General features: G+C 50.7%; 1 protein-coding gene across 1 annotated transcript in view; it reads left to right on the top strand.

Annotated features, from left to right (window-relative positions):
* The first annotated feature begins 15,084 nt into the window (after positions 1-15,084).
* Positions 15,085-16,031, top strand: part of THOC2 (THO complex subunit 2) — a 279,522-nt gene continuing 278,575 nt past the window's right edge. Inside the window, exons 1-2 of the mRNA XM_075324880.1 lie at positions 15,085-15,092; positions 15,415-15,548. Of these exons, the coding sequence (XP_075180995.1) occupies positions 15,085-15,092; positions 15,415-15,548 (142 nt within the window). The remainder of the gene's footprint in view (positions 15,093-15,414; positions 15,549-16,031) is intronic.

The following is a 16,031-nucleotide window of genomic DNA, read 5'->3' as shown; positions in this document are numbered from 1 at the left end:
AGAAAAACTAAAATATCACATGGTCATAAGTATTCAGACCCTTTCCTCAGTAATGAGTAGAAGCAGCCTTTTGAGCTAGTACAGCCATGAGTCTTCTTGGGAATGATGCGACAACACATCATCAGTAGGGTAAAACTTACCTGTCTCACAATGGTCTTCTTGGGAATGAAAGAACAAGTTTTTCACACCTTGATTTGGGGATCCTCTGCCATTCTTCCTTGCAGATCCTCTCCAGTTCCGTCAGGTTGGATGGTGAACGTTTGTGGACAGCCATTTTCAGGTCTCTCCAGAGATACTCAATTGGGTTTAGATCAGGGATCTGGCTGGGCCAGTCAAGAATGGTCACAGAGTTGTTCTGAAGCCTCTCCTTTGTTATTTTAGCTGTGTGCTTAGGGTCATTGTCTTGTTGGAAGGTGAACCTTTGGCCAAGTCTGAGGTCCAGAGCACTCTGGAAGAGGTTTTCCTCCAGGATATATCTGTATTTTTCTCGCATTCATCTTTCCTTCAATTGCAACCAGTTGTCCTGTCCCTGAAAAGCACCCCCATAGCATGATGCTGCCACCACCATGTTTTACTGTTTGGATTGTATTGGACAGGTGATGAGCAGTGTCTGGTTTTCTCCACACATATCGCTTAGAATTATCACCAAAAAGTTCTATCTTCGTCTCATCCGACCAGAGAATCTTATTTCTCATAGTCTGGAGTCCTATGCGAGCTTTCATGTCTGTCACTGAGGAGAAGCTTCCGTTGGGCCACTCTGCTATAAAGGCCCAACTGGTGGAGGGCTGCAGTGATAGTTGACTTTGTGGAACTTTCTCCCATCTCCCTACTGCATCTCTGGAGCTCAGCTACAGTGATCTTGGGGTTCTTCTTTACTTCTCTCACCAAGGCTCTTCTCCCACGATAGCTGTTTGGCTGGACGACAAGGTCTAAGAATTCTGGTGGTCCCAAACTTCTTCCATTTAAGGATTATGGAGACCACTGTGCTCTTAGAGACCTTGAGTACTGCAGAAATTCTTTTGTAACCATGGCCAGATCTGTGCCTTACCACAATTCTGTCTCTGAGCTCCTTGGGCAGTTCCTTTTGACCTCATGATTCTCATTTGGTCTGACATGCACTGAGCTGTGTTAGGTTGACCAATAGGTCACAACTGTTGCTAGTGATGACCAAATGCGGAGGGAGTCCCAGGCCCCCCTTCATCTTCCCTCACCCCTAATGAGATACAGACAGACGCTGATATCTGCACATAAGGTATGAAGGAGTGTGCGCTCCGAAGAAGACTGCTTAGTTTATTATCTCATACAGGGTTTATCAACCTAATAGGGGCGCAGCTATGTCGTGAACAAAGACGTTAGTTTTGTTTCTCGTCATAAACATAACTTTCCATTTCTCAGTAAAAGCATAAACTATATTTCTAAAAAAACAGCATAACTCTCTTTGTTCTTGAGTAGGCGCAAGTCTTATCTCTGTTCTTTTGGCAAGACATAACATTCCGAGTCCTTGAATCCGCTCTCCGCGTCTGAACGTAGCTGGGCTTGTTTGTACCTGGCAGAGTAGCATGAATGTCCATCTATTCTTCAATTTTAGTTAACTCTTTCCTCACAGCTGTGAGGTTTACATAGACAGGTCTGCGCCTATCCAAATCAAGTCCTATCAGTTTAATTAAGCACAACTGGACTCCAATGAAGGAGTAGATCCATCTCAAGGAGGATCGCAAGGAAATGGACAGCATGTGACTAAATATGAGTGTCTGAGCAAAGGGTCTGAATACTTATGACCGTGATATTTCAGTTCTTCTTGTTTAATAAATGTGCAAAAATTTCTACATTTCTGGTGACCACGGGGGAACACTATTCTCCTTAACCCTTTCACGACCGGCCGATTTTTCGCTTTCCGTTTTTTTTTTTCGCCATTCTTTTTCTGAAAGACGTAACTTTTTTATTTTTCAGTCAATATGGTCATGTGAGGGCTCATTTTTTGCGGAACGAGCTGTACTTTTAAATGAAACCATCAGTTTTACCATATTGTGTACTAGAAAATGGCAAAAAAATTCCAAATGCTGAAAAATTGCAAAAAAAGTGCGATAGCACTATGGTTTTTGAGATATTTTATTCACTGTGTTCACTATATGGTAAAACTGATGTGTGGGTGTGATGCCTCAGGTCAGTGCGAGTTCGTAGACACCAAACATGTATAGGTTTACTTTTATATAAGGGGTTAAAAAAAAATCGGAAGTTTGTCCGAAAAAAGTGGCGCACGTTTTACGCCATATTCCGTGACCCGTAGCGTTCTCATTTTTCGGGATCTTAGGCTCAATGACGGCTTATTTTTTGCGTCTCGAGCTGACGTTTTTAACGGTACCATTTTTGCGCAGATGCTACGTTTTGATCGCCTCTTATTGCATTTTGCGCAAAAGTTGTGGCGACAAAAAAACGTCGTTTTGGCGTTTGGAATTTTTTTGCCGCTACGCCGTTTACTGATCAGATTAATTGATTTTATATTTTGATAGATCGGGCGTTTCTGAACGCGGCGATACCAAATGTGTGTATATTTTTTATTTTTTTAACCCTTTAATTTTCAATGGGGCGAATGGGGGGTGATTTGAACTTTTAGGTTTTTTTGTTTTTTTTTAATTTTTTAAAACTTATTTTTTTACTTTTTTTTTTTTATTTTACTAGTCCCCCTAGGGGGCTATTGCGATCAGCATTCCGATCGCTCTGCAGTATCTGCTGATCACAGCTGGAAGGCTGTAAACAGCAGATACGCTGTCTTTCTCTTTTGCTGTGCCCCGGGCACAGCGAAAGTGAAACCAATTCATGTGTAGTACAGGAGTCATCACATGACCCTGTACTACCATGACAACTATCGGGAGTCACGTGATCGCGTCACGTGACTTCCGGTTTCGGCGGTAAGTAAAACTTTACCGCGATTGCGCTTATAATGGCGCTGTCATGTATTGACAGCGCCATTATAAGGGGTTAATCGGCACGAGCAGATAACGATTCTGCTCGTGCCTAGCAGGCACACATCTCAGCTGTGAAAATCAGCTGAGATGTGTGCCGATCGCGGCATGCTGCCGCCGGAGGACCGCGGGCAGTAAGATTATGTCATTTAGGACGTAATTTTACGGCCCGCGGTCGTTAAGGGGTTAAGGAGACTTTGCAAGCCAGTCTGGCTGCCAAGTAAGGGGACTTATAGCTGCCACGCCCCTCTAAGAAATATTCAAATTGTCTCTCCAGTAAAGGAGACAAACTCTAGCACAGCGCCACCTATTGGAAGTAGCGATCCTAAAAGTCACAAGTGGATTTTCAACAATCCTTTGCAATATGAATTTCTGGTGTTTTTTTTCTGTCTAGATGTGGTACAGAGTGTACATTAACGAGAAAAAAAAGAACTTTCTTTATCGTTCCTATGGGAGACCCAGACATTGGGTGTATAGCTTCTGCCTCCGGAGGACACACAAAGTACTACACTAAAAAGTGTAGCTCCTCCCTCTGAGCCTATACAACCCCTGGATAACCTGATCTAGCCAGTTCATTGCTTTGTGTTCAGGAGGCAAACATCCACACATGCATTCTCATCTGATTTTTCATTTTTGGAAAGTTTTTGAAGAAAAGCGGGTCCAAGCCTGGACTCCCGGCATGTCCCTTCTCACCCCACTGTGTCGGCGGTGCTGTTAAGGTTGATTTACAAGGCTGGAGCCTTACATGCCGCGCTTCTTCACCATCCCTCGGGCTCTGGCTTGAAGTGGGAGCCAGCACGGGTCTCCTTGCTTTGCAGGAGACCGGTCTCCATCCGCAGCCCTTCAGGATCCTGCTGGATGGAGCACTCATCCCCAGGGACTTGGAACCCTGCGTGTCAGCAAGCTAAGTACCTGAGACGTTTATATTCGGGGGGTCCCGGTACTTTATTATGGTGGGAGAGTGTGCTGTGTAACTTTTGTGACATTTCCGGCCGGTTCTCTGGCTGTCGCCTGAGAACCGCGCCGATGGTGCCTGCGCGCCGGCCGCATCGCTTAAATTTAGGCCCCGGCTTCGCCGGAGGCCTACTTTCGATTTCACTGCCCGCGCATGTCAATCATGCAGAGGGACAGTGCGGCTCCGCCCAGCGGCCGTTCGGCACAGGGGAGGGACACTCCTCTCTGAGTACATGTCCCCTCCCCTGTAAATCTCCTTGGCCCTCCAGATCCCGCTCTCAGAGCAGGTCCCGCCCCCTCTCCTCGCTCCGGCGCCATTTTCTCAGCGTTTTTCTCTGGATCAGCGCTGGCTGCAGCATCCCTGCTAAGCTGCTTGGGGGTCCGGGCTGTGGGATCTGGAGGGCACACAAACGGTCTGGTAGGCCACAACCTCCGGTTGTGGACCTTCTTATATACTCTCTGGGGGTCATTCTGGCTCAGAGCCCCCACTTCAGCAGCATGTCTCACACGAGGAGCAAGGCTGCAAGGCTGTACTCAATATGCACTGCATGTAAGCTCGTGCTGCCTGAACCGAGCACATATCCACATTGTGATGCCTGCTCTAACCTGACAATGCCTCAGCCTGGAATCGCACCCACAGTGGTCCCTCCGGCTGCTCCGGCTCCGGTGGCTGAACCCCCGGCTTGGGTAGAATCCTTCTCTAGGTCAATCTCCCAGTCTTTTGCCGACTCCATGGGACAGCTGTCCCGGACTTTGCTGAACATGTATCAGCCCCCTTCTCAGGGCGCCTCTGCTGCTAGGGCTCTCTCAGCAGAGCTCACAGAGGATTCTTCATCTGGTCCCAGACCCCGTCCTCCTAAAAGGAGACGCAGGGTCCCCTCTCCTTCCTCGTCCCGCGGCTCTGATTCACGAGCTGACTCGCAGGACGAGGAGGATGCCTTTACTGGGGGCTCGGACGCTACCTCCATGTGCCCCATTGATCTGTCCGAAAGTGACGCAGATGTTAGTGATTTGATTGCGTCCATTAATTCTGTACTGGACCTCAATCCGCCAGTATCAGAGGAGCAACCCTCTCTGGCAGAAAAGCACCAGTTTACCTTGACTAAGAGGACAAGGAGTGTGTTCTTTAACCACTCCAGTTTTCAGGCCGCTGTGACCAAGCCTAGGGCCTGTCCTGACAAACGCTTCCCAAAGCGTGGTTCTGATGACCGTTTTCCCTTTCCACCTGAGGTGGTCAAGGAGTGGGCTCATTCACCAAAGGTAGACTCTCCGGTGTCTAGACTCTCAGCCCGGACCGTTGTATCAGTGGCTGATGGCACCTCTCTTAAGGATTCCACTGTCCGCCAGGTTGACCTTCTGGCCAAATCTGTATATGAGGCGGCTGGGGCCTCGTTCTCCCCATCTTTTGCAGCAGTGTGGGCTCTCAAGGCCATCTCTGCTTCTCTAGAGGAGATGCATTCCCTCACCAGGGAATCTATGCCCGAAATGGTTGCCTTAACTTCCCAAGCTTCAGCTTTTTCATCCTATGCCATGTCTGCCATGCTGGAGGCTTCTCACCGCACTGTGGTGGCTTCGGCTAATTCCCTCGCTATCCGCAGGATCTTGTGGCTTCGAGAGTGGAAGGCAGATGCTTCTTCAAAGAAGTACCTTGCTGGGCTCCCTTTTGCTGGATCCAGGCTATTCGGTGAACAACTGGATGAAATTATTAAGGAAGCTACTGGCGGGAAGAGTACTTCCATGCCACAAACTAAAACCAGGAAACCTGCCCAGGGTAGGAATCAGTCGAGGTTTCGTTCCTTTTGTTCCTCCAACTGGTCATCCTCTAAGCCCTCGGCCTCGTCCACTAACTCAGCCAAGGACCAAAAACCCAACTGGCGCACAAAGGTGCGTCCACAAAAGACCACAGGAGCTGCTGCCACTAAGGCAGCCTCCTCTTGACTATCTGGCCGCGCCAGCAACGTCCTTAGTCGGTGGCAGGCTCTCCCACTTTGGCGACGTGTGGTTTCAACACGTCTCCGATCAGTGGGTGCGGGATATCATCTCCCACGGCTACAGGATAGAATTCTCTTACAGCCCGCCAAACAGATTTTTTCTGTCAACTCCCCCCTGCTCCAAGACCGCCGCCTTCTCTCAGGCCGTGGCATCCTTGCAGGCCAACGGAGTAATTGTACCGGTTCCCGCCCGGGAACGGTTCAGAGGTTTCTACTCAAATCTCTTCCTAGTCCCCAAAAAGGACGGTTCCTTCCGGCCCATCCTGGATCTCAAGCTTCTCAACAAGCATGTTCAGGTGCGGCATTTTCGCATGGAGTCTCTGCGATCAGTCATTGCCTCAATGACCCAAGGAGATTTCCTGGCATCCATCGACATCAGAGATGCCTATCTGCATGTGCCAATTGCAGTTTCACACCAGCGTTGGCTACGTTTTGCAATCGGAGAGGAACATTTCCAATTCGTGGCTCTCCCCTTCGGGTTAGCCACGGCCCCTCGAGTATTCACCAAGGTCATGGCAGCAGTGGTTGCGGTTCTGCACCTCCAGGGGTTGGCAGTGATTCCTTACCTGGACGACCTTCTAGTCAAGGCTTCATCCAGCGCAGACTGTCAGCAGAGTGTCTCGCTCACTCTCGCCACTCTAACCCAATTCGGGTGGCTTGTCAATCTGCCCAAATCCACTCTGACTCCGACCCAGAGTCTCACGTACCTAGGGATGCAGTTCGAGACTCTGCCGGCACTTGTGAAGCTGCCCTTAGTCAAACAGCAGTCCCTCCATCTGGCGGTGCGCTCTCTGCTGAGGCCCCGCCGTCATTCCATCAGGCACCTGATGCAGGTGCTGGGTCATATGGTGGCGTCAATGGAGGCTGTTCCCTTTGCCCAGTTCCATCTGCGTCCTCTGCAGCTGGACATTCTCCGCTGTTGGGACAAGCGGACTTCCTCCTTGCACAGGCTAGTGGCTCTGTCGCCACAGACCAGGGGCTCCCTTCAGTGGTGGCTTCGGCCCCTCTCTCTGTCTCAGGGACGCTCCTTCCTGGCCCCGTCCTGGGTGATCCTCACCACAGATGCCAGTCTATCCGGCTGGGGAGCGGTATGTCTCCACCACCGAGCACAGGGCACTTGGACTCCGTCCGAGTCAGCCCTCTCGATCAATGTGCTGGAAACCAGAGCTGTGCTTCTGGCTCTCCTAGCCTTTCACCACCTTTTGGCGGGCAAGCACATCCGAGTCCAGTCAGACAACGCGACAGCGGTTGCCTACATCAATCACCAAGGCGGGACACGCAGCCGCCTGGCAATGTTGGAGGTTCAACGCATCCTTCAATGGACGGAGGACTCCAAGTCCACCATATCCGCAGTCCACATCCCAGGCGTGGAAAACTGGGAGGCAGATTATCTCAGCCGTCAAACCGTGGACAGTGGCGAGTGGCGAGTGGTCCCTGCATCCGGCAGTGTTTCAGTCAATCTGCCGCAAGTGGGGCACTCCGGAAGTGGATCTAATGGCATCCCGGCACAACAACAAGGTTCCGGTTTACGTGGCTCGCTCCCACGATCCTCAGGCCCTTGCAGCGGACGCTCTGGTTCAAGATTGGTCCCAGTTTCGTCTGTCCTACGTGTTTCCCCCTCTAGCTCTCTTGCCCAGAGTCCTGCACAAGATCAGAATGGAGGGCCGTCAGGTCATCCTCATTGCACCGGACTGGCCCAGGCGAGCTTGGTACCCAGACCTGCTCCATCTGTCCGTAGAGGTGCCGTGGCATCTTCCGGACCGTCCAGACCTTCTCTCACAAGGTCCGTTTTTCCGCCAGAATTCTGCGGCTCTCAGATTGACGGCGTGGCTCTTGAGTCCTGGATCTTGACGACTTCTGGCATTCCTCCTGAAGTCATCTCCACTATGACTCGGGCTCGGAAGTCTTCCTCGGCCAAAATCTATCACAGGACCTGGAGGATTTTCCTGTCCTGGTGTCGCTCTTCCGGCCATGCTCCCTGGCCTTTTTCCTTGCCGACCCTTCTGTCCTTTCTACAGTCCGGTCTGCAGCTAGGACTATCCCTCAATTCCCTCAAGGGACAAGTCTCGGCTCTGTCAGTGCTGTTCCAGCGGCGTATCGCCCGGCTGGCTCTGGTGCGCACCTTCATGCAGGGCGCGTCTCACATCATTCCGCCTTACCGGCGGCCCTTGGATCCCTGGGACCTCAATCTGGTCCTCACGGCCTTGCAGAAACCCCCCTTTGAGCCTCTTAGGGAGGTTTCTTTGTCTCGTCTTTCACAGAAAGTGGTCTTTCTAGTGGCCATAACTTCCCTCAGGAGAGTCTCTGATTTGGCTGCGCTCTCTTCGGAGTCACCTTTTTTGGTTTTTCACCAAGACAAGGTGGTTCTCCGTCCGACTCCGGACTTTCTCCCTAAGGTGGTTTCTCCTTTCCACCTTAACCAGGACATTTCCCTGCCTTCCTTTTGTCCGGCTCCTGTTCATCGCTTTGAAAAAGCGTTGCATACCTTGGATTTGGTGCGGGCGCTCCGGATCTATGTGTCACGCACCGCTGCCCTTAGGCGGTGCACCTCTCTTTTTGTGCTAACCACAGGTCGGCGTAAGGGCCTCTCGGCTTCTAAGCCGACCTTAGCTCGTTGTATTAGGTCGGCCATATCCGATGCTTACCAGTGTACTCAGGTGCCTCCCCCGCCGGGCATCAAGGCACACTCGACCAGAGCTGTCGGTGCCTCTTGGGCTTTCAGGCACCAGGCTACGGCTCAGCAGGTCTGTCAGGCTGCCACTTGGACTAGCCTGCATACCTTTTCAAAGCACTATCAAGTGCATGCTCATGCTTCGGCAGATGCGAGCTTGGGCAGACGCATCCTTCAGGCGGCTGTCGCCCATTTGTGAAGTTAGGCTCCGCCTACTTCTCAGTTTTCTGTTTATTCCCACCCATGGACTTCTTTGAGACGTCCCAATGTCTGGGTCTCCCATAGGAACGATAAAGAAAAAGAGAATTTTGTTTACTTACCGTACATTCTTTTTCTTATAGTTCCGTATTGAGAGACCCAGCACCCTCCCTGTTGCCTGTTGGCAGTTTCTTGTTCCGCGTGTTATCACCGGCTGTTGTTGTAGACAGAGTCTCCGGTTGTTCCGGTTCTTGCTCTGTTTACTTGTGGGTGGCTATTCTCCTTCAGCTTTTGCACTAAACTGGCTAGATCTGGTTATCCAGGGGGTGTATATGCTCAGAGGGAGGAGCTACACTTTTAAGTGTAGTACTTTTGTGTGTCCTCCGGAGACAGAAGCTATACACCCAATGTCTGCGTCTTCCAATACGGAACTATAAGAAAAGGAATTTACGGTAAGTAACAAAATTCTCTTTTTTTTTTTTTTTTTTAATTTACCAAATGGCTGCAATGAAAGAGTGAAAAATGTAAAGGGGTCTGAATACTTTCCATGCCCATTAGAATTGTAACGTCAGATTGTAGATTTGATACTATGGCAGGTCAGGAGTCAGCTCTTGATCTAGTTTGTCTGCTTAGTCACTATGGAGTAAATGATTTGTCTCCTCTGTTGGCAGAATAGTTGTTGGTGTGATGGCAATAAATCCTGATTCTGATAATATGCCACGTGACTACCTGTTTGCAGATACATGCAGAGACCTGCTGCTTTGCTTATTAACCCCAACCTGACATGTAACGCACTATTATGTCATGTGTCACATCCCCATCTGCAAGGTCAGGAACTTAGCGGACAGCCTCCCTCCAACAGCAGCTCTGCCCGCTGCCCGGAGCCAATTAAATGCCACTGTCTGTCTCTAATAATGACATTTTAAGTTTGAGATCCAGGTTTCTCGCCGTTCTACCGCTCCCTTCACGCTCCTCGCAATGATGTTGTAGGGTACCAGTGGGTTGATGGAACACTATTGAGTTTGTGTACCTGCCATTACAGTGCTCCGGTGAAAACCAGCATACCGCTGGCATTTGTAGCTGGCAAGATTATTTATTTATTTATTTATTTATTTATTTAATACATTGGCAGGTTCAAGTCCCCTATTGAGAAGGCTGGGGAGCATAGGCGTCCCAGGGGAGGCTGGGGAGCATAGGCGTCCCAGGGGAGGCTGGGGAGCATAGGCGTCCCAGGGGAGGCTGGGGAGCATAGGCGTCCCAGGGGAGGCTGGGGAGCATAGGCGTCCCAGGGGAGGCTGGGGAGCATAGGCGTCCCATGGGGAGGCTGGGGGGCATAGGCGTCACATGGGGAGGCTGGGGGGCATAGGCGTCACATGGGGAGGCTGGGGGGCATAGGCGTCACATGGGGAGGCTGGGGGGCATAGGCGTCACATGGGGAGGCTGGGGGGCATAGGCGTCACATGGGGAGGCTGGGGGCATAGGCGTCACATGGGGAGGCTGGGGACATAGGCGTCACATGAGGAGGCTGGGGGGCATAGGCGTCACATGGGGAGGCTGGGGGGCATAGGCGTCACATGGGGAGGCTGGGGACATAGGCGTCACATGGGGAGGCTGGGGGGCATAGGCGTCACATGGGGAGGCTGGGGGGCATAGGCGTCACATGGGGAGGCTGGGGGGCATAGACGTCACATGGGGAGGCTGGGGGGCATAGGCGTCACATGGGGAGGCTGGGGGGCATAGGCGTCACATGGGGAGGCTGGGGGGCATAGGCGTCACATGGGGAGGCTGGGGGGCATAGGCGTCACATGGGGAGGCTGGGGGGCATAGGCGTCACATGGGGAGGCTGGGGGGCATAGGCGTCACATGGGGAGGCTGGGGGGCATAGGCGTCACATGGGGAGGCTGAGGGGCATAGGCGTCACATGGGGAGGCTGGGGGGCATAGGCGTCACATGGGGAGGCTGGGGGGCATAGGCGTCACATGGGGAGGCTGGGGGGCATAGGCGTCACATGGGGAGGCTGGGGGGCATAGGCGTCACATGGGGAGGCTGGGGGCATAGGCGTCACATGGGGAGGCTGGGGGCATAGGCGTCACATGGGGAGGCTGGGGGCATAGGCGTCACATGGGGAGGCTGGGGGCATAGGCGTCACATGGGGAGGCTGGGGGGCATAGGCGTCACATGGGGAGGCTGGGGGGCATAGGCGTCACATGGGGAGGCTGGGGGGCATAGGCGTCACAGGGGGGGCTGGGGGCATAGGCGTCACAGGTGGGGCTGGGGGGCATACACATCACTTGGAGACATAGACCTTGCTGTGGGGGCATGGACACTGCTGCGGGAGCACAGACAGTGCTGTTGGCACGCAGCATTGGAGGGTGGCACACAACAACGGTAGGCATGTACAGAACTGGGCACAGTAAGGCTAGTTTCACACTTGCGTTCAGCGCATTCCGTCACTATGGAGAATAGCGCAGTCCATCAACGCACTGCGCTATTCTCCATAGACTTGTATGGACGACGCACTGTAACGCAAGTGTCTGCGTTGCATCTGCTGGACGCCGCAGCTTCGTTATTTTGACGCCTCGTCGGGAGGATGGAACGCAGCATGTAACGTTTTTCTGTGTTTGGCGGAGTGTCAAAAAAACGCAACCTGCAGGAATCCGTTAGGCGTCCGTTGTTTTTATAATGGACGACTATGGTGGCGGATTCCGTTAGAATGCGTCATTTGACGGATTCCGTTAACGCAGCTGTCTTTACACAACTGCGCATGCTCAGATGTGTAAAGTCAAGGAAAAAAAACTACAACGGATTGCGTTATTTTGTACGATCTGTAGCATGCGTTGTGCCACTATATGCAACGCATCCGTTGCATGCGTCACACAATGCAATGCTACGGATCCCGTCCAACGCAAGTGTGAAAGTAGCCTAAGGGTATGTGAGCACTAGGCGTTTTTTTCACGCTGCGTTTTTATGTGCGTTTTTGTCTCAAAAAACGCACCCGCGGCTAAAATACGCGACAAAAACGCATGCGTTTTTGCCGCGATTTGGTGCGTGTTTTGCTGTGTTTTTGCTCACTGCGTTTTTAATCAGTGCACAATGCCATTAAAGATTGTTGATGGGAAAAAAAAAAAAAAAGGTCTGATGTCATTTCCTTCTTCAAAATGTTTATTGTATGCAGGAGAGCAGACAGCTGCAGAACTAGTGTATGCAGGAGAGCAGACAGCAGCTGCAGAACTACAAGGCTCAGCATCCTCCATCCAGGACTGTATGCAGTTTTTTGCCCAAAAAGAAAAAAAAATGACATGGGCTTTGCCATATTTTTGTATGCTAGCCGGGTACAGCAGGCAGGTACGGGCTGCCCCCAACCCCCAGCTGCCTATTTGTACCCGGCTGGGAACCAAAAATATAGAGAAGCCCTTTTTTTTTAATTATTTCATGAATTTCATGAAATAATTAAAAAAAAAAATGACGTGAGCGTCGCCTAATTTTTGAGTCCAGCCGGGTACAACTAGGCAGCTGGGGATTGGAATCCTCAGTGCAGGGTGCCCAAGCTTTCTGGGCACCCCCACTGCAAATTGCAGTCCGCAGCCACCCCAGAAAATGGCGCTTTCATTGAAGCGCCATCTTCTGGCGCTGTATCCAACTCTTCCAGCTGCCCTGATGCCGGGTGGCTAGCTGGGTAATAATGGAGTTAGGGCTAGCTGTATATTATCAGCTAGCCCTAAGCCCGAAATTAATGGTGTCACGCCAATATTAGACATGGCCACCATGAATTTCTAGTAATGATAAAAAAAAACACAACACACAGAAAAATATTTTTATTAGAAATAAAACACAACACAATTAGTGACTCCATCTTTATTGAAATAAAGAACCCCCCTCCGCAGTAATCCTGGGTCAGGGTCCCGCGCCTTCCAGTCCAGATCCAATATCATCTGATCGGTTTGCTGGAAGGCAAGGCGATCAGATGATGTGTCAGGTTCTAAGGGCTTAAGCACATCACACATCAGCTGATTGTATAAAAGCCGATTATACAATCAGCAGATGCATCAGTAGAAAAAAAAATAATACTCACTTATGTGCTGTGCTGATTACCAGCAGCTCCTGGAGCGATCGATTGGACAGGAGTCTGATCCTGTCCGATCGCTGCAGGAGCTGCCGGTAATCAGCTGATGAAGTCCCCTGACGGCAGGATCAGCTGATAGCCGGCCGGGCGCGAAAAAGCCGGCGAGACTACGATCAGCTGATGCGTCAGGTGACTGCATCAGGTGATCCACCGTCAGGTCCTGCAAGCAAGGTCCTGCCCCGGGGAGACTGCACACAGCCAGAGCGGCGGTACCGAGACAGGGGCTGGGAGCGGGCATGGCACCGGGACCCTGCAGACAGGTGAGTATATATGACATTTTTTTTTTTTCTACTGTTCACTTTGGTTTTCGCCGCTGCCTCCACCTCCCGCCCAGACATGGCGTCGCACGGAGCTGACATGCACAGGACGGGAGGTGGACGCAGCGGTGACGGTACCGGGAGGATTCATGCTTCTGTGTTTACCAACAGAAGGAATCCTCTTCCTGTACACGTCACTTTAGTACCCACCCCTTGCGTTTATAGCTGCGTTTTTAGTCATAGAAACGCAGCTATATGCGTTTTTCATTGCGTTGTTAAACATCTCATTGAACTCAATGGGTGAAAAACGCAGTGAAAAACGCAGAAATAATTGACATGCTGCATTTTTGTGGTCACCACAAAAACGCAGCTACAAAAAAACGCTGTGTGAGGACAGCACTTCTGAAAACCCATAGACATTGCTGGGGAAGCAATGTCACTGCGTTTTCAGCACAAAAACGCGGTAAAAAACGCCGCTAAAAACGCGGCAAAAACGCCTAGTGCGCACAAGGCCTTAGGCTGCTGCTCCTCTTCTGTGGGGTGCATCGCTCTAGCCCTGCCCACATGGTACATCCTCAGCATGCTAGCACTGGTCAGTGTGAGGACCTAAAAGTATGTGCACGTGGTGGGGTTTAAAGGGCCGGCAAACGCAGTTACTGGCCCGAGCACTGCAGTCTGCGGGCCGGGTCTTCCCCATACCTGCCTATTGCAGACTTCATCAAGCAGTGCCATGCTACACCGAATTTCTGTGCTCTTCATAAACACACATGTGGGGAAACAAGGACAGCAAAACATAAAAGATGCAGAGGGACATGTCTTATGTGGAAGACTGAGACCGAGTGTAAATGTAAACATATTATCTACATGTGACCGTTATTTTTCTTCAGCCGGTGCACCAAAGATTCCTTGTATTAACCGTGGTGAGCTCCGCTCCGGCCCCTGCTCAGCATTAATTACACACATGGAGAGCCGCTTGGTTATCTCAGCAAAAGGGTAGAGCATTCTGAAGGACTGTGCTCCAATGATTAAGGAAGCAAAGACCCTCCTCTGTGTTGGCTGACAGTCCCCCTTTTTTTTAAATTGGAGGACTTAGGATTTAAAAATGGTGTCTGTGTGTGTGTGTATATATAGTATGTGTATGTGTATGTGTATGTGTGTGTGTACATACAATGGAAGAAGAAAAAAATGGAGCCTTTACCTTTTTAAAGGGAAGCTGTCAGGTGTAATATGCATCCAGAGCCACGAGCAAGCTTGGTTACCCGATATTTACCTTGGTTACCAGCGCACACCGCTTAGTGCTGGCTCCCTGCACTCGTAGCCAGAGTACACATCGGGTTAATAAGCAAACCGCTTCACTTATTTACCTGATGTGTACTCCGGCAACGTGTGCAGGGAGCTGGCACTGGCAGCCTGAGAGCGGCGGATGCTAGTAACCAAGGTAAATATTGGGTAACCAAGCAAAGAGCTTCGCTTGGTTACCCGATATTTACCTTGGTTACAGCTTACCGCAGGCTTCCAGACGCCGGCTCCCTGCACATTCAGATCGTTGCTCTCTTGCGGTCAAACACAGCGATGTGTGCTTCACAGCGGGAGAGCAATGAGCAAAAAATGAACCAGCACTGTGTGTAACGAGCAGCGATCTCACAGCAGGGGCCAGATCGCTGCTCAGTGTGACACACAGCGAGATCGCTAATGAGGTCACTGCTGCGTCACAAAAAAACGGGACTCAGCAGCGATCTTGCCATGTGAGAAGTACCCCTAATTACTGGCCTCATTAGCATATGAGATGGGATGTTTAGAAATCCTTTTTCTAAAGATCTCTTTGTCTATGCTAGTGTATACAGGGACAGTTAGGCAGGGATTAGCAATATGCACCCAGACCTGCTCGTGGCTCTGCGTCCATATTGCGCCTGAAAGGTTCACTTTAATGGGAATGTATCATCAGGTAATGACGTGTTATTTAAGTTATTTGTTTGTTTTTAGCAGCATAAAATAATCCATACTTTGTGCCAGGAGCAGAGGGAAGTTGTCAGTGGTGCTGGCATGTTCTCTGGTGCGTGCCCTCCTGTCCTGGTGCTGCCCCTGGATGCGCCTTTCAGCAGATGGCACACACAGTCAGCACTCGCTGTTTGCCGCTGTGCGCTCAGTTGTTCTTTGTGTTTCCCTTGTCTCCTTTGCTGCATTACAATTTGCGATGTGACTTCACTTTCTCAGATCGTGATGTTTATTGATATGAATGCTGTTTTTTCTGTTGCAGTTATAAACAGCAGAAATTCAATTTATTAAGAGAGGAAAATGAAGGATATGCTAAATTAATTTCCGAGCTCGGGCAGGATCTGTCTGGGAGCATAACGAGTGATCTAATCCTGGAAAATATCAAGTCCTTAATTGGTATGGCAGGCTTCTTATCCATCCTCTGTGGTTTTCATGACCAGGTCTAGCTGATGTTTCATTGTATATTTACTCTCAATTGCTGCCTATGTGTAATACCGCGGGCTGCCTATGTATAATACCGCGGGCTGCCTATGTATAATACCGCGGGCTGCCTATGTGTATAATACCGCGGGCTGCCTATGTATAATACCGCAGGCTGCCTATGTATTATACTGCAGGCTGCCTATGTATAATACTGCAGGCTGCCTATGTATAATACCGCAGACTGCCTATGTATAATACCGCAGGCTGCCTATGTATAATACCGCAGGCTGCCTGTGTATAATACCGCAGGCTGCCTGTGAGTATAATACCGCAGGCTGCCTGTGTGTATAATACCGCAGGCTGCCTGTGTGTATAATACCGCAGGCTGCCTGTGTGTATAATACCGCAGGCTGCCTGTGTGTATAATACCGCAGGCTGCCTGTGTGTATAATACCG

Source organism: Anomaloglossus baeobatrachus, chromosome 9 (genome assembly GCF_048569485.1).
Source record: "Anomaloglossus baeobatrachus isolate aAnoBae1 chromosome 9, aAnoBae1.hap1, whole genome shotgun sequence".
Classification (NCBI taxonomy): Eukaryota; Metazoa; Chordata; class Amphibia; order Anura; family Aromobatidae; genus Anomaloglossus; species Anomaloglossus baeobatrachus.
The sequence above is the reverse complement of the archived record's forward strand: the minus strand, read 5'-3'. Positions and strand labels throughout refer to the sequence as shown.